General features: G+C 45.7%; 1 protein-coding gene across 2 annotated transcripts in view; it reads left to right on the top strand.

Annotated features, from left to right (window-relative positions):
• The window catches only part of dph1 (diphthamide biosynthesis 1), a 466,448-nt gene that overhangs the window by 170,816 nt on the left and 267,788 nt on the right, over positions 1 to 27,844 (top strand). For both annotated transcript variants that reach the window (XM_068008460.1, XM_068008461.1), the window contains exon 4: positions 3,818 to 3,939. In XM_068008460.1, coding sequence (XP_067864561.1) covers positions 3,818 to 3,939 — 122 coding nt within the window. The remainder of the gene's footprint in view (positions 1 to 3,817; positions 3,940 to 27,844) is intronic.

A 27,844-nucleotide genomic window follows, 5' to 3' on the forward strand; every position in this document is an offset into this window, starting at 1 on the left:
TTTATTCTAATAAGAATGTGAAGTAGTTCAGGGTGACCCTGTCTTGCTGCCTCCGTCCTCCTACTGACTGTTCAAGAGGAAGTCATGAACGAGCAATCGGCACGGTCAGGCTAGGGTTGCCAATCCTCCAGGATTGCCCTGGAGTCTCCAGGAATTAAAAAATAATCTCCAGGACACCGCTGCGAACAAACCCAGGGAGAAAAATCATAGGGGCATTAAAATAAATTGTGTGACTTTATGTGGCTGATGTGTTTTATATCTTTTAACCGATTGTTAATGCTGACCACTGCTGACTAGATGTTTATTGATCCTGCACATTACTGACCAGATGTTTATTGATCCTGCACATTACTGACCAGATGTTTATTGATCCTGCACGTTACTGACCAGATGTTTATTGATCTTGCTCATTGCTGACCAGGTGTTTATTGATCCTACCCATTACTGACCAGATGTTTATTGATCCTGCCCATTACTGACCAGGTGTTTATTGATCCTGCCCATTACTGACCAGGTGTATATTGATCCTGCCCATTACTGACCAGGTGTTTATTGATCCTGACCGTTACTGACCAGATGTTTATTGATCCTGCCCATTACTGACCAGGTGTTTATTGATCCTGCCCGTTACTGACCAGATGTTTATTGATCCTGCCCATTACTGACCAGGTGTTTATTGATCCTGCCCATTACTGACCAGGTGTTTATTGATCCTGCCCATTACTGACCAGGTGTATATTGATCCTGCCCATTACTGACCAGGTGTTTATTGATCCTGACCGTTACTGACCAGATGTTTATTGATCCTGCCCATTACTGACCAGGTGTTTATTGATCCTGCCCGTTACTGACCAGATGTTTATTGATCCTGCCCATTACTGACCAGGTGTTTATTGATCCTGCTCGTTACTGACCAGGTGTTTATTGATCCTGCCCATTACTGACCAGATGTTTATTGATCCTGCCATTACTGACCAGGTGTTTATTGATCCTGCCCATTACTGACCAGGTGTTTATTGATCCTGCCCATTACTGACCAGGTGTTTATTGATCCTGCCCATTACTGACCAGGTGTTTATTGATCCTGCCCATTACTGACCAGGTGTTTATTGATCCTGCCCATTACTGACCAGGTGTTTATTGATCCTGCCCGTTACTGACCAGATGTTTATTGATCCTGCCCATTACTGACCAGGTGTTTATTGATCCTGCCCATTACTGACCAGGTGTTTATTGATCCTGCCCGTTACTGACCAGATGTTTATATATCCTGCCCATTACTGACCAGGTGTTTATTGATCCTGCTCGTTACTGACCAGGTGTTTATTGATCCTGCCCATTACTGACCAGATGTTTATTGATCCTGCCATTACTGACCAGGTGTTTATTGATCCTGCCCATTACTGACCAGGTGTTTATTGATCCTGCCCATTACTGACCAGGTGTTTATTGATCCTGCCCATTACTGACCAGGTGTTTATTGATCCTGCCCATTACTGACCAGGTGTTTATTGATCCTGCCCATTACTGACCAGGTGTTTATTGATCCTGCCCGTTACTGACCAGATGTTTATTGATCCTGCCCATTACTGACCAGATGTTTATTGATCCTGCCCATTACTGACCAGGTGTTTATTGATCCTGCCCATTACTGACCATATGTTTATTGATCCTGCCCATTACTGACCAGATGTTTATTGATCATGGAAAAAGTTATAGAGGCATTGGAGAAGGTGCAAAAAAGATTTACAAGGATGACACCAGAATTTAGAGGTTGTAACTATCAGGAAAGACTGAACAGGCTGGGGGGCTTTTTTCTCTAGAAAAGAAAAGGTTGAAGGGTGACCTAATAGAGGTCTTTAAAATTATGATGGGGTTCGACAGCGAAGATGCACTTGTGGGGAGTTCAAAACTACGGGCCATAAATATAAGATAGTTACTAGTCAATCCAATAGGGAATTCAGGAGAAACTTTTTTACCCAGAGAGTGGTGAGAATGTGGAACTCACTACCGCAAGGAGCATTTGAGGCGAATAGCATAGATGCATGTAAGGGGAAGCTGGATAAACACATGAGGGAGAAAGGAATAGAAGGATATGCTGATAGGGTGGGAGGAGTCCCGTGTGGAGCATAAACACCAGCATAGACCCGTTGGGCCGAATGGCCTGTTTCTGTGCTGTACATTCTATGTAATATTGATGCATTTCTTGGGCACCCTCTGTCCTAACTTCAGTGTCAGTCACCCAAAGGCAAACAGGAATATCAATGAAGTAACTTTTTTTTAATTAACAAACGGCAACAAAAGTAACGTGCTAGTAAACTCACAACTCTTGGACGCGCTGAGGTCCACATGCAGACCCTCAAGGGCTGGGGGTCTGGGTTTGTTGCTGACATTCACTGTCTAGGCTCACGTGGAAAGACTAGCTTCTCGGGGGGGGGGTTGTGATGATTTTCCGGCAACCATGGATCTGCATCCCGGCAGCAGTCAGAATGTTCCGGAAAAAGAGTGGAGGGAGTTAGAAGAAATCTTTAACAGTTGGCAGGATGACAGTTGAGGCTAAAGTTGAGTCTTGGGAGTTGTAAATGTCATGTGAACCCTTCGATGTGGTTCCAGCCTGTAAATCACTCCAGTATTTCCCTAACTCATCCAGCCTGTATCCTGTCCCATAATACATCCTAACTCTTTGCCGACCTCCGCTGCTCCCCGTCCCTCCCGCATTCCTGATTGACTTCAAAAATCCTCGTCCTTGTGTATAAATCCCCGCACGGCCTCGCTGCTCCTGCGGCCACAGCCTTCTCCAACCCTACATCCCCAGGGTGCCCCCTGCGCTCTCCTGACTCTGGGGCACTGTGTGCCCCTCCCCTGCACCTGCACCATTGGTGTCGGAGCCTTCAGACATCGCTCCTCTGCACGTTGGAATTCTCTCCCTAATGCCCTCCACCTCACTACCTCTCTCCCCACCTTCAAAAGCTTCTTTAAAGCCAATCTCTTCTACCAAGCCTTGCTCATCTTTTCTAATCTTAACATTGGAGCCAGGCCAGTTAGGAGTGAAATCAGGAAGCACTTCTTCACGCAAAACCTAGTAATTTTGAGCACCTCTATTGAATTTTACCTTAACGTAGACTGTTCTAAGGAGAACAACCCCAGCTTCTCCACGTAACTGAAGTCCTCACCCCTGGTACCATTCTAGTAAATCTCCTCTACACCCTCTGTAACATCTTGACATCCTTCCTAAAGTGTGGTGTCCAGAATTGGACACAATACTCCAGTTGAGGCCTAACCAGTGATTTATAAAGGTTTAGCATAACTTCCTTACTTTTATACTCTATGCCTCTATTTATAAAGCCAAGGATCCCATATGCTTTTATAACAGCCTTACCAAGGTCCTGTCACCTTCATTGATTTGTAGTATGTGAATCCCCAGGTTTCTCTGTTCCATTTAGTTTAGGTTGCCTTTCCTCGTTTTTACTTCCAAAATGCATCACTTCTCTGCGTTAATTTTCATCTGCCATGTGTCTGCCCATTTCTGTCTGTCCTCCTGAAGTCTGCTGCTATCCTCATCACTGTTTATTACATTTCCAAGCTTTGTGTCATCTACAAACTTTGAAATTATGCCCCCAGAATCCAAGTCCAGGTCATTAATATATATCAAAAAGAGTAAAAAGAATATTTCTCTAAGTTAAAGGTGTGCCATAGGGGCTTGATCATGGTCTGATATCTGGGATTTGGAAGCAGTTCCTTTTAGTAAGTATTGTTGAAACTCTGCGTGGATGTTTGGAGGAATGTGACACGATCAACTCTTGGGCTTGTTTTCCAGGTTCACAGGAGCAGACTCGCTGGTAATGGGCGACGTCACATACGGAGCGTGCTGTGTGGATGATTTCACCGCCAGGGCCCTTGGAGCCGATCTCATGGTACATTATGGCCACAGCTGTCTCGGTATGTATATCACCATCCCGCTGCCTTCTACATGCATGGTTCCAATTCATGTCCCAATTGGGAGTATTGTCCCAGGCATTAATGCTTGGCTCAGTTGGCAGTACTCTTGACTCTGAGTCAGAAGGCCATGGGTTCAAGCCCCACTCCAGGGCATATAATCTAGGCTCACACCCGAGGGCACTACTGAGGGAGTGCTACCTTGTTAGAGGTGACGTCTTTTAGTTGAGGCCCTGTCTGCTTGCTCAAGTGGATGTACAAGATCCAATGGCACTGTTTGAAGAAGAGCAGGGAGTTCTCCCGGTGTCCTGGCCAATACTTATCCATCAACTGATACCACCAATGATCTGGTCATTTATCTCATTGCTGTCTGTGGGACCTTGCTGTGTGCTAATTGACTGAACTTCAAAAATTGCCTATGAAGTGTTTTGGGACACCCAGAGGAGGTGAAAAGTGCCATATATATGCAAGCTCTTGGATTCCCAGTAGGCACACAGCTGTCTTGGTTCCAATTGATATCCCAGTGGGGTGCGCAGAAATGCCTCGGGATGTCAGTGAGTGTGATTCCCAGTCGACACACAGCTTTTTTTTCCCTGGGAAATGTTCGATTTGGTCAAGAATTCAATCACCTAAACTGAAACAGCCAATTTACAGAGTTTTGCCTCCAAGCCCATTTAATAATTTATTTAGCAAATTAAACGAAATACATTTTACACGAGCACACAGACTTTCCCCAGTGGAACTGAATCGGCTATGGTTTGGGCCTGTGACGGACCTGCAATCACTTCCACTGGCATATCGCAGGGTTGAGCAGCAGAGTGGTGCCGGACAGTACAGTACAGGCTTCAGGCCACCCTCCCTCCATCTGGGGCCGATAGAAGTTGTACAAGTGACTAAATACGTGCAGTCTCGCTCATCCTGTAATATTGCAGTAAACAAGCCATCACTTTCTCTGTCTCTAATGGGGCTAGCAGTTACTGGGTGTAAAGAAAGAAGGTTAGTGTATCCTCATGTCCTCTCCATCACCAAGACTGTCTACTTCCACCTCTGTAATATCACCTGTCTCTGCCCCTACCTCAGCCCAGTTGCTGCTGAAACCCTCATCCAATGCTTTTGTTACCTCCAGACTTGACTATTCCAATGCTCTCCTGGCCGACCTCCCACTTTCCACCCTCCGTAAACTTCAGCACTTCCAAAACTCTGCTGCTCGTTTCCTAACTCACGCTCACCCATCACCCCATGTGCTTGTTGACCTGCATTGGCTCCCAGTCTGCCAACGCCTCGTGTTTCAATCCTCCATGGCCTCGCCCCTCCCTATCTCTGAAACCTCTTCCAGCCCTAAAAGCCTCCAAGATCTGTGCGCTCCTCCAATCCTGGCCTCTTATGCATCCCCGATTTCCATCGCTCCACCATTGGTGGCCATGCCTTCAGTCGTCTGGGCCCTAAGCCCTGGAATTCCCTCCCTAAACCCCTCCGTCTCTCTTCCTCTCTCTCCTCCTTTAATATACTCCTGAGCCAGCATGTAGAAAGTCCTACAAGAGATGGGGCGGTACTGGACCTAATTCTAGGGAATGTGGCCGGCCAAGTGGAAGAAGTGCTAGTAGGTGAGCACTTTGGTGACAGTGACCATAATTCGGTGAGATTTAAGGTGGTCATGGAAAAGGACAGGGAGGGGCCGGAAATAAAGGTTCTAAATTGGGGGAAGGCCGATTTTAATAGGATAAGGCAGGATCTGGCCAAAATGGACTGGGATCAGCAGCTTGTAGGAAAATCTGCATCGGAGCAATGGGAGTCTTTCAGAAGGGAGATTGAGACCATACAATGGCAACATGTTCCCGTAAAGGTCAAGGGTGGTTCCAAGAACTCCAGGGAACCTTGGATGTCAGGGGATATACGAGAATGTATTAGGAAAAAAAGGAGGGCTTTTGGCAGATACAAAAGGCTAAAGACGGAGGAAGCCCTAGAGGAGTACAAAAAGTGCAGGAGGATACTTAAAAAAGAAATTAGGAGATCAAGGAGGGGCCATGAAATAACACTGGCGAGCAAAATAAAGGAAAATCCTAAGATGTTTTATAAGTATATTAAGGGTAAGAGGATGACTAGGGAAAAAATAGGGCCCATTAGGGACAAAAATGGCAATCTGTGTGTGGAGCCGGCAGATGTAGGAGGGGTTCTAAATGAATTTTTTGCATCTGTTTTCACTATGGAGAAGGACGATGTAGACATAGAAATACGGCAGGGGGACTGTGATATACTCGAACATATTAACATCGAGCGGGAGGCGGTATTGGCGGTTTTAGCAGGCCTAAAAATGGATAAATCCCCAGGCCCGGACGAAATATATCCCAGGCTACTGTGTGAGGCAAAGGAGGAGATTGCGGGGGCTCTGACACATATATTCAGAACCTCTCTGGCCACAGGGGATGTGCCAGAGGACTGGAGAACCGCTAATGTAGTACCATTATTCAAGAAGGGGAGTAGGGAAAAACCGGGGAACTACAGGCCAGTGAGCCTAACATCAGTGGTAGGAAAATTATTGGAAAAAATTCTGAAGGACAAAATTAGTCTCCACTTGGAGAAGCAAGGATTAATCAGGGATAGTCAACATGGCTTTGTCAAGGGAAGATCATGTCTGACTAATTTGATTGAATTTTTTGAGGGGGTGACTAGGCGTGTGGATGAGGGTAACGCAGTGGATGTGGTATACATGGATTTCAGTAAGGCCTTCAATAAAGTCCCCCACAGGAGACTGGTCAAGAAGGTACGAGCCCATGGAATCCAGGGTGCCTTGGCACTTTGGATACAAAACTGGCTTAGTGGCAGAAGGCAGAGGGTGATGGTCGAAGGTTGTTTTTGTGACTGGAAGCCTGTGGCCAGTGGGGTACCACAGGGATCGGTGCTGGGTCCCTTGCTGTTTGTGGTCTACATTAATGACTTGGATATGAATGTAAAAGGTATGATCAGTAAGTTCGCTGATGATACAAAAATTGGTAGGGTGGTAAATAGCAAGGAGGATAGCCTCAGTCTGCAGGACGATATAGATGGGTTGGTCAGATGGACGGAACAGTGGCAAATGGAATTTAACCCGGAAAAGTGCGAGGTGATGCACTTTGGAGGGACTAACAAGGCAAGGGAATACACAATGAATGGGAGGACCCTAGGCAAGACAGAGGGTCAGAGGGATCTTGGTGTGCAAGTTCACAGATCCCTGAAGGCGGCGGAACAGGTAGATAAGGTGGTAAAGAAGGCATATGGGATACTTGCCTTTATTAGCCGAGGCATAGAATATAAGAGCAAGGAGGTTATGATGGAGCTGTATAAAACACTGGTTAGGCCACAGCTGGAGTACTGTGTGCAGTTCTGGTCGCCACACTACAGGAAGGATGTGATCGCTTTGGAGAGGGTGCAGAGGAGATTCACCAGGATGTTACCAGGGCTAGAGCGCTTCAGCTGTGAAGAGAGACTGGGAACATTGGGTTTGTTTTCCTTGGAGCAGAGGAGGCTGAGGGGGGACATGATTGAGGTGTACAAAATTATGAGGGGCACAGATAGGATGGATACTAAGGAGCTTTTTCCCTTCGTTGAGGGTTCTATAACAAGGGGACATAGATTCAAGGTAAAAGGCGGGAGGTTTAGAGGGGATTTGAGAAAGAACTTTTTCACCCAGAGGGTGGTTGGAGTCTGGAACTCACTGCCTGAAAGGGTTGTGGAGGCAGGAACCCTCACAACATTCAAGAAGCATTTGGATGAGCACTTGAAATGCCATAGCATACAAGGCTACGGACCAAATGCTGGAATATGGGATTAGAGTAGACAGGGCTTGATGGCCGGCGCGGACACGATGGGCCGAAGGGCCTCTATCCGTGCTGTATAACTCTATGACTCTAAAACCTACCTCTTTGACCAGGCTTTTGGTCAACTGTCCTAATATCTCTTTCTGTGGCTCGGTGTCAAATTTTGTCTGATCACGCTCCTGTGAAGTGCCTCGGGTCGTTTTACTACATTAAAGACGCCATATAAATGCAAGTTGTTGTGTAGAAAAGAAGAGGGTCTTTTCTCCCCCTCAAGCCAAAAAGTAATGCCAACATTGCGTGTGGCCTGGTAACATTTTGGCTGGAGCTCAGAAGTGCTAAACTGCAGACCCTGATTGGAGTCAGCACCTTCAAGCTGGATCTGGCTTTGCAGGGAGAGATCCCTCAATCAGCACTTGGAAGAATAGCCACTGTCCTTTGGTCCACCATTTACTCAATTTTCCCTCTCCCCCAAAAGATCAGTTGGCAATTAATCTTGTACAGACAACAGCAGTGATCAAGTCCTGTTCCCTTCAGAGAGTTTCCCGTCCACGCTGAATGTGACGCTGGCTAGCTTGTCATTCTACAAGCTGGGATTGTTCTCCTTATAGCAGAGAAGGCTGAGAGGAGATTTGATAGAAGTATTTAAAATCATGAAGGGTCTAGACAGAATAGTTAGCGAAACTGTTCCCATTGGCGGAAGGGTCAAGAACCAGAGGACATAGATTTAAGGTGATTGGCAAAAGAACCAAAGGCGACATGAGGAAAAACTTTTTTACACAGCGAGTGGTTGTGATCTGGAATGCACTGCCTGAGTGGGTGGTGGAGGCAGGTTCAGTCGTGGCTTTCAAAAGGGAACTTTATTTTTAATTCGTTCATGGGATGTGGGCGTTGCTGGCGAGGCCAGCATTTATTGCCCATCCCTAATTGCCCTTGAGAAGGTGGTGGTGAGCCGCCGCCGCCTTGAACCGCTGCAGTCCGTGTGGTGTAGGTTCTCCCACAGCGCTGTTAGGAAGGGAGTTCCAGGATTTTGACCCAGCGATGATGAAGGAATGGCGATATATTTCCAAGTCGGGATGGTGTGTGACTTGGAGGGGAACATGCAGGTGGTGTTGTTCCCATGTACCTGCTGCTTTTGTCCTTCTAGGTGGTAGAGGTTGCGGGTTTGGGAGGTGCTGTCGAAGAAGCCTTGGCGAGTTGCTGCAGTGCGTCCTGTGGATGGTAAACACTGCAGCCACTGTGCGCCGGTGGTGAAGGGAGTGAATGTTTAGGGCGATGGATGGGGTGCTAATCAAGCGGGCTGCTTTGTCCTGGATGGTGTCGAGCTTCTTGAGTGTTGTTGGAGCTGCACTCATCCAAGCAAGTGGAGAGTATTCCATTACACTCCTGACTTGTGCCTTGTAGATGGTGGAAAGACTTTGGGGAGTCAGGAGGTGAGTCACTCGCCGCAGAATACCCAGCCTCTGACCTGCTCTTGTAGCCACAGTATTTATGTGGCTGGTCCAGTTAAGTTTCTGGTCAGTGGTGACCCTCAAGTTTTTTATTGTTGGGGGATCGGCGATGGTAATGCCGTTGAATGTCAGGGGGAGGTGGTTAGACACTCACTTGTTGGAGATAGTCATGGCCTGGCACTTGTCTGGCGCGAATGTTACTTGCCACTTGTGAGCCCAAGCCTGGATGTTGTCCAGGTCTTGCTGCATGCGGGCACGGACTGCTTCATTATCTGAGGGGTTGCGAATGGAACTGAACACTGTGCAATCATCAGCGAACATCCCCATTTCTGACCTTATGATGGAGGGAAGGTCATTGATGAAGCAGCTGAAGATGGTTGGGCCTAGGACACTGCCCTGAGGAACTCCTGCAGCAATGTCCTGGATAAGTACATGAAGGGAAAAAATTTGTATGGCTACGGGGATAGGGCGGGGGAGTGAGACCAGCTGGATTGCTCTTGCAGAGAGCCGGCCTGGACTTGATGGGCCGAATGGCCTCCTTCTGCGCTGTAACCATTCTATGATTCGACACAAACGTTGCCTCTTGTTAGCTGACATTGGAACTGAATCGGGCAGTGATGGAGGTGCCAGACTGTCCCCTGTGCTGCTCTCTGAGAGGAGGGAGGTTGTGCAGGCAACGACCTGTGAAGTGAGATTAGATTCATTGCTTGAGGATGCAGTAGCTTCAGCTGTAGGCCGCTGAACCTGTAACCACAAGGTCACTGGAGTGAATTGATGCCTTGGCTGTTAAAATTTGACAGGTGCCATTAGCTCTTTTTGCCAGTCTTAAGTTGGGCTGCTGGTGATTTGGGGGAATTGGAAGGCCATGAACAGACAGTGGAGTAACGTGGTGCCAGTAAATTAATTTTTGAGTTGTGTCTTTATGGACTGAATGCATTTCCCAAAAAAAACCTCTCAAGACTGTAGTCACCAGAGAAGAGAAGGTTATGGGCGTAATCTAATCGGTGTTTGTGAGGGAGGATAGTGAACTAGTTATTGAATCTGTAACAAAGGGCCAATAGACCCAGATATATTAACCAGTGGGGGAGAGGAGGACAATTTTTTCTACGCTGTGAGTTGTTATGATCTGAAAGGGTGGTGGAAGCAGATTCAATAGTAACTTTCAAAAGAGAATAGAAAAGGAAATATTTGCAGGGCTACGGGGAAAGTGCGGAGGAGTGGGATTAATTGGATTGCTCTTTCAAAGAGCCGGCACAGACACGATGGGCCGAATAGCCGCCCCCTGTGCTGTAAGATTGTATGATTACTGGAAACATAAAAGAGGGAGGTAGATGCAAATTTTTCATTAAAAACATTATTAGAATATGGATTGCGTAAATTTCAGATCAGCACCAAAAGAATGAAGGGAGAGGCATGATAGTGTAGTGGTTATGTTACTGGACTAGTAATCCAGAGGCCTGGACTAATAATTGAAAGAATGACAGTTCAGATCTCACCATGGCAGTTTGAGAAAATGAATTCAGTTTTTTTTTTGAAAAATCTGGAAATAAAAAGCTGTTCTCAGTAAAAGTGACCAATTTGCTTCTGCCTCCCCCTCTTATGTTTCCAGTAATCATACAATCTTACAGCACAGAAGGAGGCCAAACGGCCCATCGTATCTGTGCCGGCTCTTTGAAAGAGCTATCCAATTAATCCCACTCCCCCGCACTTTCCCCATAGCCCTGCAAATTTTTCCTTTTCTATTCTCTTTTGAAAGTTACTATGACTGTCGGATTGTCGTAAAAACTCAACTGGTTCACTAATGTCCTTTAGGGAAGGAAGCCTGCTGTCTTCACCCGGTCTGGGCCTCTATGTTACTTCACCTTCTCAGGGCAACTAGAGGTGGGCATTAAATGCTAGCCTTGCCAGTGACGCCCACCTCCTGAGAATGAATTAAAAAAAGGTTCGGGGAAATTTTTTACACAGGTGGTTATCAGAACGTGGAATGATCTACCAGAAACTGCTGGAAGCAAAATCTATAAAAGCTTTTAAGAAGAAAAAGTTAAAAGGTTATGGGGAAAGGGCAGGGGATTGAGACTAAGTGGATAGCTCTTTCAGAGAGGCGGCACAGATATGATGGGCCTTCTGTGCTGTCTGATTCTGTGCGTCTGTTGAAGACAATTTAATCGCATGATTTAAGGGAGAATTAGATTAAACACTTGAAGGAACAAAATGTTAAGGGTTAATGGGAAAGGGCAGTGAAGAGTGGGTTTACAGTAGGTTGCTCTGGTGGGGGAGGAGAGATGGCACAGGCTGAACGGGGCCCATTGATGTTCCTGTGTACCTTCTGTGAGAAAACACATGTTAGACATCTACAGTAAGGTAAGGGCATCAAGGGATATGGAACAAAGGCAGGTCTGTGGAGTTGAGGTGCAGATCAGCCATTGAATGGTGGAACAGGCTTGAGGAGCTGAATGGTCAACTTGTGTTCCTGTGTTCCTACACACATGGTTGCCCTTGGAATTATGTGTATGTCTGCACACGAGCGTGTGTGTCCTCACGCATGTGTAAGTGCTCAAGCACGTGTATGCATGTGCATAGGCGCGTATGTGTGCATGCATGTGTGTGTATTCTCAATAATGGGATCTTATATAGACCTCAATTACCTGGATGCCTATCTGCAGTGTTGAGTAGAATATGATATCTAGAAAATAAAATCCATGTGGCTACACTTGCAGGAATTATTGGGTGAAAAATGCTACACTGACTTTGGCAGTGCACTACTGTATTAGATGGCTGGCTCTGTGAGTATTAGACATATGGGCGAGTTAACCTCTGAAACAAATTAGCTTTTCACTAGCTTGATTAGCCACAGCATGAAAACTGTCAGAGAAATGTAATCTTTGTATCAGTGAAGTCCTGGAAAGAGCCTTGACAATCCAGTGTGTTTTTAATACGTCGAATGCATCTTCAGGTTTCCCTCGCACTCCCCGCTGCTCATGAATTTACATCTACTTCACTGACAAGTAGCTGCTGCTTTGATGGTACACGGAAAAACAAATCAAATATGAAGGGGAATTAGAGTAGGTACCAGACAGTAGAACCATTAATAAAAAAACTGGGAATCTGGAATAAGAACAGAAAATTATGGAAATGCCCAGCACGGTCTGTCAGCATCTGAAAAGAGCAAAGAATTGTTCACAGTTCGAGCAGAGGGAGCTACCCCAGAAATGTTAACCTGTCTCGAGGCCCTGTCTGCCCTGTCAGGTGGTTGTAAAAGATCCCATAACGCTATTTCAAGGAAGAGCAGGGGAGATCTCCTCGGTGTCCTGGCCAATATTTATCCCTCAATCAACATCACTAAAAACAGATTATCTGGTCATTATCACATTGCTGTTTGTGGGACCTTGCTGTGCGCAAATTGGCTGCCGCGAGTCCTACATTAACAACAGCGACTACACTTCAAAAGTACTTCATTGGCTGTGAGGCTGAGTTTGTGAAAGGTGATGTAGGAATGCAAGTTCTTTCTTTCTTTCTGCTCTCTTCAGACGCTAACAGACCTGCTGTGTCATTCCAGAAACATTTTCCAGCTATTTTGTAGTAGGAAACTGAGCTGCTGCCGGTGACTCGGTACGCTGCCCTCTTCTTGGATGAATCGAAGAGCAGAGCGTGGAAGTGTCCGCAGGATTGCAACTCTCACCCTCCCAAACAAGGAGAGCAGTGAGGATCAGACAGGCCAACACGGGGAATCCCGGGCAAGCAGAAGGGGAAGTGGAATAATGGAACCTGTATTGTAGCAAGTCCTTCAGCTAACCCACAAAAACTTTTTTTTTAAACTATCCTTTTTGTTTAAGACCAGGAGCAATTCTGCTCTCTGTCATTGTTTGATTAGCATTAAAGCAAGAGGACTCGGTGCTGCATTTCCTGCTCCCTTACCCCTGCTCACATCCCTTCTCTAACCCTGACTTTAAAAAAAAATTAAAGAAAGTGAAAGGTGATAAGGGACTAGAAAGGAATACATTAAAAAAAAACTGAAAGCAAACGTTGTAAGAAAATAAAAATGATTGGAATAACTGAAGTTTAAAGAAAAATGCAAACCAGAGAAAAGGATGGCAATCTGAGAATCGTCTCTCATTGTTGGGGCATAACTTGTTTTTCTTTGTTTCTTGCTTTTTTGTCACTCTTGTTTATGCTCTCTTTCTCGATTTGTCTTCTCTTATTCCTCTCTTCCTACTTCTGTGCATCTCTCTGTTCTATATTTACTACTAAATTCCCATCCATCAGCTCAGCAGCGATGATGGCTTCGACTGAATTCATTCCATCGCTGTTGGTTCTGAACTAGCCGGGCTGCTTCAGTCATCTGTAACCCTTTCTGTGACAAGTTACTCTTGACATTGTCTATCCAGCGCTTCCTTGGTCTTCCTCCGGCTTCTTGCTCCATTTGTACAGGGCCATGAAAAGTATTCTAGCTTTTTCAATTCTTAAAACGTGCCCAAACCATCGCAGTTGCCATGGTTTCTGTACAAGCGTTGTTTCTTGTCCAAGCCATGTTCTTACATCATTCTTGACCCTTTGCATCCTGAATACTTCAAATATTTCTCTCAACCAAGTCATCTCTGCTGTTAGTATATTTTGTTTGTCAACTTTTCTCATGCTCAAACACAAATCCGTATAATAATATGGGCATAACCATCGCTTCATAAACTCTTACCTTCGTTTTTACCAAAATGTCTTTGGCCTTCCATACCCTGCTTAATCTTCCAAAAGCATCAGAAACAAGTCCAATCCTTCTTTTGACGACTTCTTCACAACCCCCATTCTCTGACACTAACCCACCAAGATATACAAACTTTCCCACCTGTCCAACTGCATCCCCATCCACTGTAATGTGTACGTCTTCCTGATGATTCCCAAATGACACGACCTTTGTCTTTATGTTAATGTGTAATACAAATTTTCTACTTTCCACTTAGACCTTGTCAGTTAGTCTCTGCTAATCTGATTTAGATGTTGCTATAAGGTCAATGTCATCAGCAAATCTGAGATTGTTTAAAATCTTGCCACATTAAGATTCTCCTCAAATAGCATAGATTTACATAGAATTTACAGCACAGAAACAGGCCATTCAGCATTTATGCCCCACATGAGCCTCCACCCACCCTATCAGCATATCCTTCTATTCCTCTCTCCCTCATGTGTTTATCTAGCTTCCCCTTAAATGTATCTTTTAGTGCAAGAATCATTACTGCTTCAAATACTAGATTAAATAAATCTGGCAACAGTGTGCATCCTTGTCTCACCCCAACTGTTGATCTAAACCATTACGTTAGTTTCTTATCCACTCCTAACAACACACAGGGACTTGTTATAGATGCTTTCCATCAGTCTGATAAGTTTCTCAGGAATACCATACATTCTTAAGACATGCTGTATCCCTTCTCACCATACGCTGTCAAAGACCTGCTTCAAATCTATGAAGTTGTTGTAACAATGGATGATGTGTGCTATAAATTACACCAGAATCTGTCTTATCACAAATAGTTGATCTATCATACTTTGTCCAGGTCTAAATCCAGCTTCTTCTTCACGTACCACCTCTATGTATCATTTCGTTCTCCTCTGCAGTGTCTTAGTAAATACTATTCCAGGGATACTCAGTGAATCGATTCTTCTGTAGTTGGTGCATTCGCTCTTGTCTCCTTTTTTGAAGATTGATAGTATTATCGCCTTTCCCCAGTCTTCAGGCACTTTGCTCTTCTTCACTAGTTTTGTTAAACAGTCTTTGCATCACTTTCACAGTATGTTCCTCATCCGCCAGCAACAACTCTGCAGTTATATTGCCGATACCAGGAGCCTTGTTCTTTTTCAAACTATCGATAGAAATCTTTATTTAGGAACATAGGAACAGGAGTAGGCCATTTAGCCCCTCGAGCCTGTTCCACCATTCAGTGAGATCATGGTTGACCTGTGACCCAATTCCATATACCCGCCTTAGCCCCATATCCCTTAATACCTTTGGTTAACAAAAATCTATCATAGAATCATAGAATCATAGAATCATAGAAGTTACAACATGGAAACAGGCCCTTCGGCCCAACATGTCCATGTCGCCCAGTTTATACCACTAAGCTAGTCCCAATTGCCTGCACTTGGCCCATATCCCTCGATACCCATCTTCCCCATGTAACTGTCCAAATGCTTTTTAAAAGACAAAATTGTACCCGCCTCTACTACTGCCTCTGGCAGCTCGTTCCAGACACTCACCACCCTTTGAGTGAAAAAATTGGCCCTCTGGATCCTTTTGTATCTCTCCCCTCTCACCTTAAATCTGTGCCCCCTCGTTATAGACTCCCCTACCTTTGGGAAAAGATTTTGACTATCGACCTTATCTATGCCCCTCATTATTTTATAGACTTCTATAAGATCACCCCTTAACCTCCTACTCTCCAGGGAATAAAGTCCCAGTCTGTCTAACCTCTCCCTGTAAGTCAAACCATCAAGTCCCGGTAGCATCCTAGTAAATCTTTTCTGCACTCTTTCTAGTTTAATAATATCCTTTCTATAATAGGGTGACCAGAACTGTACACAGTACTCCAAGTGTGGCCTCACCAATGCCCTGTACAACTTCAACAAGACATCCCAACTCCTGCATTCAATGTTCTGACCAATGAAACCAAGCATGCTGAATGCCTTCTTCACCACCCTATCCACCTGTGACTCCACTTTCAAGGAGCTATGAATCTGTACTCCTAGATCTCTTTGTTCGATAACTCTCCCCAACGCCCTACCATTAACGGAGTAGGTCCTGGCCCGATTCGATCTACCAAAATGCATCACCTCACATTTATCTAAATTAAACTCCATCTGCCATTCATCGGCCCACTGGCCCAATTTATCAAGATCCCGTTGCAATCCTAGATAACCTTCTTCACTGTCCACAATGCCACCAATCTTGGTGTCATCTGCAAACTTACTAACCATGCCTCCTAAATTCTCATCCAAATCATTAATATAAATAACAAATAACAGCGGACCCAGCACCGATCCCTGAGGCACACCGCTGGACACAGGCATCCAGTTTGAAAAAACAACCCTCGACAACCACCCTCTGTCTTCTGTCGTCAAGCCAATTTTGTATCCAATTGGCTACCTCTCCTTGGATCCCATGAGATTTAACCTTATGTAACAACCTACCATGCGGTACCTTGTCAAATGCTTTGCTGAAGTCCATGTAGACCACGTCTACTGCACAGCCCTCATCTATCTTCTTGGTTACCCCTTCAAAAAACTCAATCAAATTCGTGAGACATGATTTTCCTCTCACAAAACCATGCTGACTGTTCCTAATTAGTCCCTGCCTCTCCAAATGCCTGTAGATCCTGTCCCTCAGAATACCCTCTAACAACTTACCCACTACAGATGTCAGGCTCACTGGTCTGTAGTTCCCAGGCTTTTCCCTGCCGCCCTTCTTAAACAAAGGCACAACATTTGCTACCCTCCAATCTTCAGGCACCTCACCTGTAGCGGTGGATGATTCAAATATCTCTGCTAGGGGACCCGCAATTTCCTCCCTAACCTCCCATAACGTCCTGGGATACATTTCATCAGGTCCCGGAGATTTATCTACCTTGATGCGCGTTAAGACTTCCAGCACCTCCCTCTCTGTAATATGTACACTCCTCAAGACATCACTATTTATTTCCCCAAGTTCCCTAACATCCATGCCTTTCTCAACCGTAAATACCGATGTGAAATATTCATTCAGGATCTCACCCATCTCTTGTGGTTCCGCACATAGATGACCTTGTTGATCCTTAAGAGGCCCTACTCTCTCCCTAGTTACCCTTTTGCCCTTTATGTATTTGTAGAAGCTCTTTGGATTCACCTTTGCCTGATCTGCCAAAGCAATCTCATATCCCCTTTTTGCCCTCCTGATTTCTTTCTTAACTCTACTCCGGCAATCTCTATACTCTTCAAGGGATCCACTTGATCCCAGCTGCCTATGCATGTCATATGCCTCCTTCTTATTTTTGACTAGTGCCTCAATCTCCCGAGTCATCCAAGGTTCCCTACTTCTACCAGCCTTGCCCTTCACTATCAATCTCAGATTTAAAATTAACAATTGAGCTAGCATCAACTGCCATGTGCGGAAGAGAGTTCCAAACTTCTACCACTCTGCATGTTTCCTAATTTCACTCCTGAAAGTCTTGGCTCTAATTATTAGGTTATGTCCCCTAGTCCTAGACTCCCCAACCAGCAGGAATAGTTTCTCTAAACTTCGTCTTCCATGAAATCCAGCATCAACTCCCCTCCATTTGTTTCTCCAGTTGTGATTCATCCACCATGCTCCGTACATTGTATAGATCTTCAAAATATTCTCTCCACCGCTTGCTCCTCGCTTGTTCGTCCTCAATTATCTGACCATTTTGGTCTTTCAATGTAACCATTTTAAGTTTGTAAGATTCACTTAGTTCTCTTATCTTCCGATACAGCCCCACTGTTTCGTTTCATTTGGCCCAATCTTCTGCTTCTTTGCACTGGTCGTTTATCCAGTTTTTCTTATCTCTCTTGGCTTTTAGCTTCATTTCTCTGGTTAATCTGTTGTATTCAGTCCTCATATTGGAATCTGCTTTGATGCATGCCTTAAGCCTTCTTCGTTTTTCACTCAACCCCTGGACCTCTTCCGTTATGTTTCTTAGTGTTATTTTTGAGACCCAATATTTGTTCTGCAGTTCTTCATATTCCATTTTTGATGGTGTTCCACGTCTCTCCTCCGTCCATTTCGTCAGTTATTGCAGGTACAATGTTTTTCGCTACAACATCTTTGTTCTATATGCTTTTAGCATATTCTTTGTTCTTGCTCCCCTTGGTCAGGCAGACACCATGTCTCTCACTTTGTGCCTGTGTCCGCCTGTCACTTTCGGTGCATGTGTGTGCACCTGTTACCTGTCCGTATACATCTTTCTATGTTTCTGTGTGCTTCTCTCTCTTTCACAGATTGTGCGTCTCCTCGCTCTCTCTCTCTCACAGGTTGTGTATCTGCTCTATGTGTGTGCCTGCTCTCGCTTAATACACTGAGGCCCTGATATTACCAGGGAGGCGGGTTGGCAGCGGTGGGGGGGGGGGTCGACTGGGCGCCTGGGTAACCCGCCCAGTAAAATCGGTGGGTTTGGCACGTGATCGTGAGTAAATTGAAGCCACTTACCTTGGCTTCCGGGTTTCCCGTTGGAAACCTGCGCAGTGGGCGGACTGCGCACCCACATCACAGGCTGTCAGCTGGAGGAGCCCTATTTAAAGGGGCAGTCCTCCAATGCTGCTCCTGCAGCAGACAGCCAAAATTACAGCATGGAGCAGCCCAGGGAAAAGGCTGCTCCCAGATTTAATGATGCCTCACTCCAGGTCTTACTGGATGGGGTGAGGAGGAGGAGAGAGATCTTCTACCCAGCGGACAGGAGGAAGTGACCTGCCTCTGCCACCAAGAAGGCCTGGCTCGAGGTGGCAGAGGAGGTCACCAGCACCAGCAACATATCCCGCACCTGGATACAGCGCAGGAAGCACCTCAACGACCTAAGTAGGTCAGCCAAAGTGAGCACGCTTACTCATTCTCCAAAACTCCGTCTTCCACATCACCACCCCTACCCCACATCTCCTTCTGCACTGCCAACACTACTCTATCACATCACTCCTTATACCCACTCAAACCTCATCCTCAACTTACCTCAATTTACTCACCTCCCCAGTACTCATCCCACCACTACCACTCAACCCAATCCTCATACTCACCCTCTGATGCATCTCTTTCATGGTCAGCCTCACCCAACCTGCCACTACCTCTGCTGCAACCACAGGGGATGCACCACATATGAGTAGTAGGAAGTGTAAGGCAAAGGTTTCGTGAGCACAAAGGGGATGCACAAGGGTGTTTGACGGTTTGTCATGTTTTTTATTTATATTTGATTTTGGTTCAACTCACATTAAATATTATATTGTCACCACTACTGCCACGTCTTGGCCATTCTTGACTGGCTTGTGTAATAAGTCCCTTTCATGAGGTTCTCCATGAACACCCACACTTGATGCCACCCATTGGGTCACCCTACAGTGGGTGTATGTGTAGTTGCACAACTATTTTGTGCAGGTGCCTGTGGCGCAGCACTGTGTTGTGGAGCTCCACGTGGCGGAGGTGGACGGCGTGCCTGGCGAGGCCGGTGATGTTGCACGTCCTTGAATGAAACGATGAATGCAGCCATGGCGCTCCCCCCCCCCCATCCTGACGGTGTGAGTTTGAGGGGGTCCGCAAAGTAGGTAAATGTGTTTGCACAGCAGAGTTTAGGGTATAAATTAATAATTTAGAGTGGAAAGACAAAGATGTTGCAGCCAAAACTTTGTCTGAAGTGACAGAGTGCCCTGCTGCAATAAATGAGGTTTTCTCCCCACCTGTCAAAAAATCCTTTGCATCTCCCACTGGCTGCTGACTGAAACACGTCTGCTCCAACAGGGATTGTTTCCCACAGCACGAGAAACACGCTGAGGATCCATGAAAATTGCACCCCTGCCAAAATCTCCTGTCAATGAGGTCTGTCAGGTACCTCAACTAGATAAGTAAGTATTTAAGTTGTCATCCGCCGGCTTTAATTGCCGGTGGGAGTCCCGCATGCGGGAGCTGCGCGCGCACCCGAACGCATCACTGGGGAACCCGGAAGTGGGCGTGTTGGAGCCGGGTTCCGGACCCGCTCCGGGATTCCCCGTTTTTACGAGCCCCCCGCACCCGTTCGGCCATCCTAAAATCGACCCCTGTGTGTCTGCTCTCTCTTTCACAGAACGTGCATCTTCCCTCTCTTTCACAGATTGTATACCTTCCCTGTGCGTGTGCTTGCTCTTTTCCACACACTGTGTGCTTCTGCTCTCTCCCGTTCACTCTCTTCCTCTGTCCGTCTATCTTTCTCTTCCTGTGTGTCAGTGTGCGTTTCTCTCTTTCTTGTCAGTCTCTGCCTCCCTTTTCCTGGCTGCAGAAGGGAGTAAAAAGATTGAAAGGAGAGTAAATAAAAAAAAATGAAAGGCACCACCTTACTTTATAAATTGCTTTTGAAATTATAATCCACTTCAAAAACATACACGGCAGCAGCTTGCTTTGGACTGAACACTTTTGTCGTCTTGTAGTTAAGGCAATTTTACTGTACTGATGGGTTATATAGAGCCGCATTTGTTTAAAAGCTGTGATTTAAAATTTATCACAGAAAATTGACAGCGTGAATGAAGAGGCTTGCTCCATCACCTTTGAACAGGAATGGTGAATCACGAGCCCCATTCCTGCTCTTGGAATCGTTTCAAACAGTCTTGAGCTCTCAATTCCAGCCTTTTATCAGGATTCTCATGAAATATTTTAAAAGTTAATAAATAGTTGCCCGCTCTGATGTGCATTGCTAACGGTTGCTATGGAGCTGAGTGTCGGAGGAGCCGAGAGAGATGTGCAGTGATGTGGCAGGAAAATCTGGGGGATAAAAAGATTTTTAAATGTGAAACAGCTGTGCGCGCCGCTGGAAACCGGGCCGCTGTTTTGTAAATGTTCTCTTTGCTTTTGTGAAACTTTTTTATCTTTGAGAAAGACGTCGCTTTCGATTTTCGCACCCTTGCCAATCTGCGGTTGCCTGGGGTAACGTGCGGTATTGTCCGCTGGTTCTGCGGTTGCCTGGGGTAACGTGCGGTATTGTCCGCTGGTTCTGCGGTTGCCTGGGGTAACGTGCGGTATTGTCCGCTGGTTCTGCGGTTGCCTGGGGTAACGTGCGGTATTGTCCGCTGGTTCTGCGGTTGCCTGGGGTAACGTGCGGTATTGTCCGCTGGTTCTGCGGTTGCCTGGGGTAACGTGCGGTATTGTCCGCTGGTTCTGCGGTTGCCTGGGGTAACGTGCGGTATTGTCCGCTGGTTCTGCGGTTGCCTGGACGTCTCACGGTATTGTCCGTCGGTTTTGCGGTTACCTGGGTAACTCGCGGTATTGTCCGCTGGTTCTGTGGTTGCCTGGGGTAACGTGCGGTATTGTCCACTGGTTCTGCGGTTGCCTGGGGTAACGTGCGGTATTGTCCGCTGGTTCTGCGGTTGCCTGGGGTAACGTGCGGTATTGTCCGCTGGTTCTGCGGTTGCCTGGGGTAACGTGCGGTATTGTCCGCTGGTTCTGCGGTTGCCTGGGGTAACGTGCGGTATTGTCCGCTGGTTCTGCGGTTGCCTGGGGTAACGTGCGGTATTGTCCGCTGGTTCTGCGGTTGCCTGGGGTAACGTGCGGTATTGTCCGCTGGTTCTGCGGTTGCCTGGACGTCTCACGGTATTGTCCGCTGGTTCTGCGGTTGCCTGGACGTCTCACGGTATTGTCCGTCGGTTTTGCGGTTGCCTGGGTAACTCACGGTATTGTCCGCTGGTTCTGTGGTTGCCTGGGCGACTCGCGGTATTGTCCGTCGGTTTTGCGGTTGCCTGGGTAACTCGCGGTATTGTCCGCTGGTTTTGCGGTTGCCTGGGTAACTCACGGTATTGTCCGCTGGTTCTGCGGTCGCCTGGGTAACTCATGGCATTGTCCTGAGGTTCGGCGGTTGCCTGGGTAACTCGCGGTGTTTTCCAGAGATGGCCACTGGTTCTCCAGTGGACCAAATGGTTGGCGGATCTGTGAGCTGACTTGGCTCGGTCGTTGGTAGGTAGCACTCTCCTCCCTGAGCCTGCTCTGGGTTGAGAGTTCAAGCCCCCAGTCCAAGACTTGAGCGCATAATCAGGACCGATACTCCAGAGGGAGTGCGTCACTGTTCAGGGTGATACTCTGTGCATGATGATGTCGAGCAGCTCTCCCTCCACCTCTTCAGGTGGACTTTAGAGATCCAATGGCACTTACACAGAATGTAGAGCACAGAAATTACAGCACAGAAACGGGCCATTCGGCTTAAACTGGCCTATGCTGGTGTTTATGCTGCATGCGAGCCTCCTCCCTCCCTACTTCATCTCACCCTATCAGCATATCCTTCTATTTCTTTCTCCCTCACGTGCTTATCTAGTTTCCCCGTAAATGCATCTATGCTATTCGCCTCAACTACTCCTTGTGGTAGCAAGTTCCACGTTCTCACTACTTTGAAGGAGCGCAGGGAGTTCTCCTGGTGTTTTGGCCAAAACTCCCTCCCTCGATCAATGCCATGGTTAACTGGACATCCATCTCACTGCCATTGGGTGAGCTTGCATGGATCGCCTACATAACAACAGTTGCAGCATTTCAAAAGTAATTCACCACGCAAAGAGCTTTGAGAAATTTCAACGTGAAAAGTATTATTTTGTGACTTTTCTTTGAGGAAAACATTGGATTAAATATTAACATTTCCGGTCTCTGCGGTTCCACGGGAGGGGGAGGGGGAGGGGGAGCTTGTGCAGAGGCTGCCGTCTGAGGGAAGGACAGATTTTTGGAATGCAGTGTGTCCTAGGTCACTCGTGTGTATTTTTCCAGCATCTGCTTCAAAAGAACAAGGCAAGAGATGACTGCTGGTTGATATTAGTGGGAGACACTTAACACAATTACGCGCAGGTGTATAAAATGCACGGGAGAACGTTTGCCTTAGGAGAGTGGGCAGAGAAATCTCATATCAATGAATTTAGCATTCATCTGCTAAAAGGCTTTCAAACTTCAAAGTCATCTCTCAGCTTTTGTTACCTGCCTCTTATGTCCTCCCACAGCCAGGAAACGGCCTGTGATGGGGGAGGGAGAGAGGGATCTTAATGAGGGGAGGCAAATAAATATTTCAACAGGTTAAGGTAATAAAACAAACTCTGGCCTGAATTAATCATGGATCCTTCCTGAAAAGCACAAAGGTTTATGGTGATTGTAAAAAAGGCTGGGATTTTTCTGGTAGATAATAATTAACCTTTGCTTGCCTGGTGGTTGGTGTTTCTGACAGGGACAGTAGGAGTATCTGTTGGAAATGAGGGTGGGGTGCGTTTATTCAGCATTGAATAAGAAAATGCCACTGCCATGTTATTGCTCATTGCAAATTTCCCAAATGGAAAAAATATTAATTTTTAAGAGTCTTTCAGAACATTCTGAACAGGGGTTCACGACCCAACTATGCATGAAGGGTTTGTGAATGTGTGTGGGGAGGTCCTGAATCGCTGTGGGATTGTTTTGGGAGCTGCGAGGAGGAGATAGCTGTATGTATGGGGGGCTGTGTATACATCTGACCAATGTAGGGCAGTGAGCACAGGCATGAACGGGACTTAGGGTGCGAGTTAGGATACGGGCAGCAGAGTTTTTGATGAGCTCAAAGTTAATGGGAGGGTGGAAGATGGGACACAGATTTCACTGTACACAGCGGATTTCACTGTACACAGGAGCACGTTTCACTATACACAAATTTCACTGTACACAGGAGCATGTTTCACTGTACACAAATTTCACTGTACACTGGAGCATGTTTCACTAAATGGATTTCACTGTACACTGGAGCAGGTTTCACTGTACAGACTTCACTGTACACGGACTTCACTGTACACCAACTTCGCTGTACGTACCACAGGAGCAGGTTTCACTGTACACAGATTTGTGCTGTACAGCGGAGCAGGTTTTACCTTACACAACGAAGGTTTCACTGTACGTAAATTTCATATACGTAGCAGGTTTCACTGTACGCAGATTTATTGAGATTGGCGTGCCTTCAAATAATCTATCTTCCTTGGTTTCCTGCCAGCCATATGGCAGCCCAAGGTCACTGAAGTTCAAGGACAGCAGCAAATATGGTCAACTGACTAACAAACGACACTGGGATGCTGGTTACCTCCCAGCAGGACTGGACGGCTCACTCATCTACTGTGACAGGCCTGGCACCATTTCATAATGTGCCTGGTTTCAACAATACAAACAAAAGGTTGCAGATTAGTAAGATTGAATATTAACATAAATATGAGATAATGCTGCGATAAAGAGCTGTCAAGAACCTGGGCTTTAAATTACATTGACGGGCACGAGCCAGTGCCCAGGATTCTAACTGGCTGAAATACTGGGATAAAACTCAGTATGTACATACAAGAGCATCACAATGTGTTATATACAGGGGAGTCACAATGTGTAACACAGTGTGTAATATATACAGGAGAGTCACAGTGTGTAACACAGTGTGTAATATATACAGGAGAGTCACAGTGTGTAATATATACAGGAGAGTCACAGTTTGTAACAGTGTGTAATATACGGGAGAGTCACAGTGTGTAACACAGTGTGTAATATATACAGGAGAGTCACAGTGTGTAATATATACAGGAGAGTCACAGTGTGTAATATATACAGGAGAGTCACAGTGTGTCACACAGAGTGTAATATATACAGGAGAGTCACAGTGTGTAATATATACAGGAGAGTCACAGTGTGTCACACAGAGTGTAATATATACAGGAGAGTCACAGTGTGTAATATATACAGGAGAGTCACAGTGTGTAATATATACAGGAGAGTCACAGTGTGTCACACAGAGTGTAATATATACAGGAGAGTCACAGTGTGTAATATATACAGGAGAGTCACAGTGTGTCACACAGTGTGTAATATATACAGGAGAGTCACAGTGTGTAATATATACAGGAGAGTCACAGTGTGTCACACAGTGTGTAATATATACAGGAGAGTCACAGTGTGTAATATATACAGGAGAGTCACAGTGTGTAATATATACAGGAGAGTCACAGTGTGTCACACAGAGTGTAATATATACAGGAGAGTCACAGTGTGTAACACAGAGTGTAATATGTACAGGAGAGTCACACTGTAACACAGTGTGTAATATATACAGGAGAGTCACAGTGTGTAACACAGAGTGTAATATATACAGGAGAGTCACAGTGTGTAACACCACGTGTAATATATACAGGAGAGTCACAGTGTGTAATATATACAGGAGAGTCACAGTGTGTAACACTGTGTAATATATACAGGAGAGTCACGGTGTGTAACACAGAGTGTAATATGTATAGGAGAGTCACAATGTGTAACACCACGTGTAATATACACAGTAGAGTCACAGTGTGTAACACAGAGTGTAATATATACAGGAGAGTCATAGAGTGTAACACAGAGTGTAATATATACAGGAGAGTCATGTTTGTAAAAGCAGCAGCCCGTGCTATCTTCCAAATGCTTACAATTCCTTTCTTTTGCGTTGTCCCAATACTATTTTGACCTTAGCTCTCTCATCTGACCTTGAACCTCTCAATTATATCTTCTGACACTGTGCCCATTGAGGAATATTTGAAGTTCAGGAGACAGGGAAACAGAAATGTCTGGGAATGACTCAGTATGAAAACATGGACTGAGCCTCAGAGATGTGGTACTGAGGTGGCTACTGGTGACTGTGTTACAAGTGCAGGTGTCAGGAATCAGGAGCGGCGTTCAGAGAAGCTGTTGATTTTTATATTTGCCAGATTTAGATTAGGACATTCAGGTGAGCCTCAGCATCATAGGAAACAATCAGCCCATTGCGCCCTTCAACGGGAGCTGCCTGGTCTAATCCCATTTACCTACCTGCCTTTGCCCCGTGTCCTTTTGAAATACTGCATCCAATTCCCTTTTAAATGATGTGATAATCTCTGCCTCGGCGTCCACTTGTGATAAAGCATTCCCTGCGTAAACCTTTCTTCTGACGTCCCCCTTCGTTCTCCTGGTGATAATCTCTGAGTTTGTGCCCCCCGTGTCACTAAGGACTGAAGAGAAACTGGGCTCTTTGAAGACTTGCTGTGTCAGATGAGTCTGGCACTTTCATGGGTAGCTGCAGGGAAGCGGAGAGAGAGGCTGTAAGTCCTATGAGACGATGACAGGCTTTCATTGCCGTGGAAATTGTATTTCGTATAAACCTCCTGATTCAATATAATTTAATCGAGTTACTGCAATGCCAAATCCAAGTGTAGCCTCTCCTATAATACCTGTAGTGACAGCTTAACTCCGGTGCTAAGGCTATGTTTATGATTTATATTCAACCTTTACAGCCTGCCTGCTGTGACTGACGGGCAAATGAGCAGGTTTGCTTTCACAGTACAGTCAGTCCTCTGCTCCTCTAGACCTTGTCCTGTCTTTTCCTCGATTTTTCTCCTTTCCTCTCTTAACATAACAACATAGGAACAGGAGTAGGCCACTTAGCCCCTCGAGTCTGTTCCGCCATTCAATGAGATCATGGCTGATCTGTGACCTAACTCCATATTCCCGCCTTAACCCCATATCCCTTAATACCTTTGGTTAACAAAAATCTATCAATCTCAGATTTAAAATTAACAATTGAGCTAGCATCAACTGTCATTTGCAGGAGACAGTTCCAAACTTCCACCACCCTTTGCGTGTAGAAGTGTTTCCTAACTTCACTCCTGAAAGTCCTGGCTCTAATTTTTAGGCCATGTCCCCTAGTCCTAGACTCCCCAACCAGCGGAAATAGTTTCTCTCTATCTACCCAATCAGATCCCCTCAATATCTTGAAAACTCCGATCAAATCACCCCTTAATCTTCTAAATTCTAGGGAATACAGCCCTAGTTTGTGTAATCTCTCCTCGTAATTTAACCCTTGGAGTCCAGGTATCATTCTAGTAAATCTACGCTGCACTCCCTCCAAGGCCAGTATATCCTTCCTAAGATGCAGTGCCCAGAACTGAACACAGTACTCCAGATGTGGTCTAACCAGGGCTTTGTATAGCTGTAGCATAATTTCTATCCCTTGTATTCTAATCCTCTAGATATAAAGGCCAGCATCCCATCAGCCTTTTTGATGATTTTCTGTACCTGTCCATGACATTTTAATAATCTGTGTACATGGACCCCTAAGTTTCTTTGGACCTCCACTGTTTCGAGCTTTTCACCATTTAGAAAGTACTGTGATTTATCCTTTTTAGGTCGAAAGTGGATGACCTCACACTTGCCTACATTGAAATGCATTTGCCACAGTTTTTCCCATTCACTTTAATCTATTAATATCTCTCTGTAATTTTATGCTTCCATCTACACTGCCTATCTTTGTGGTCATCAGCAAATTTGGATATGTGGCTCTCTATCCCGTCATCTAAGTCGTTAATAAATACATAGTGAATAGTTGAGGCCCCAACACAGATCCCTGTGGGACACCACTAGTCACATCCTGCCAATTTGAGTACCTGCCCATTATCCCTACTCCCTGTCTCCTGCCGCTCAGCCAATTTCCTAACCAGCTCAATAATTTGCCCTCAATTCCATGAGCTTCAACTTTAGCTGACAGTCTCTCATGAGAGACTATCAAATGCCTCTGGAAATCCATATAAACAACATCTATAGACATTCCCCTGTCCACTACTTTAGTCATCTCTTCAAAAAATTCAGTCAGGGTCGTCAGGCATGACCTACCCTTTATAAATCAATGCTGGCTCTCTCTGATCAGCTGAAAATTTTCAAGACGTTCAGTCACTCTATCCTTAATTATAGACTCTAGTAATTTCCCGATAACCGATGTTAAGCTAACTGGTCTATAATTCCCTGGTTTCCCTCTCTCACCTTTCTTAAATAGCGGAGTGACATGTGCAATTTTCCAATCTAAAGGAACGGTTCCTGAATTGAGAGTGCTGGCTTCATCGTCACTGGGTCGAAGTCTTGGAACTCCCTATCCTAACGGCGCCCTCCTCATTCTTCCTTCCAAAATGTTTCACTTCACACTTCTCTGCATTAAATTT

The sequence above is a fragment of the Heptranchias perlo genome, chromosome 28, assembly GCF_035084215.1.
Source record: "Heptranchias perlo isolate sHepPer1 chromosome 28, sHepPer1.hap1, whole genome shotgun sequence".
Lineage (NCBI taxonomy): Eukaryota > Metazoa > Chordata > Chondrichthyes > Hexanchiformes > Hexanchidae > Heptranchias > Heptranchias perlo.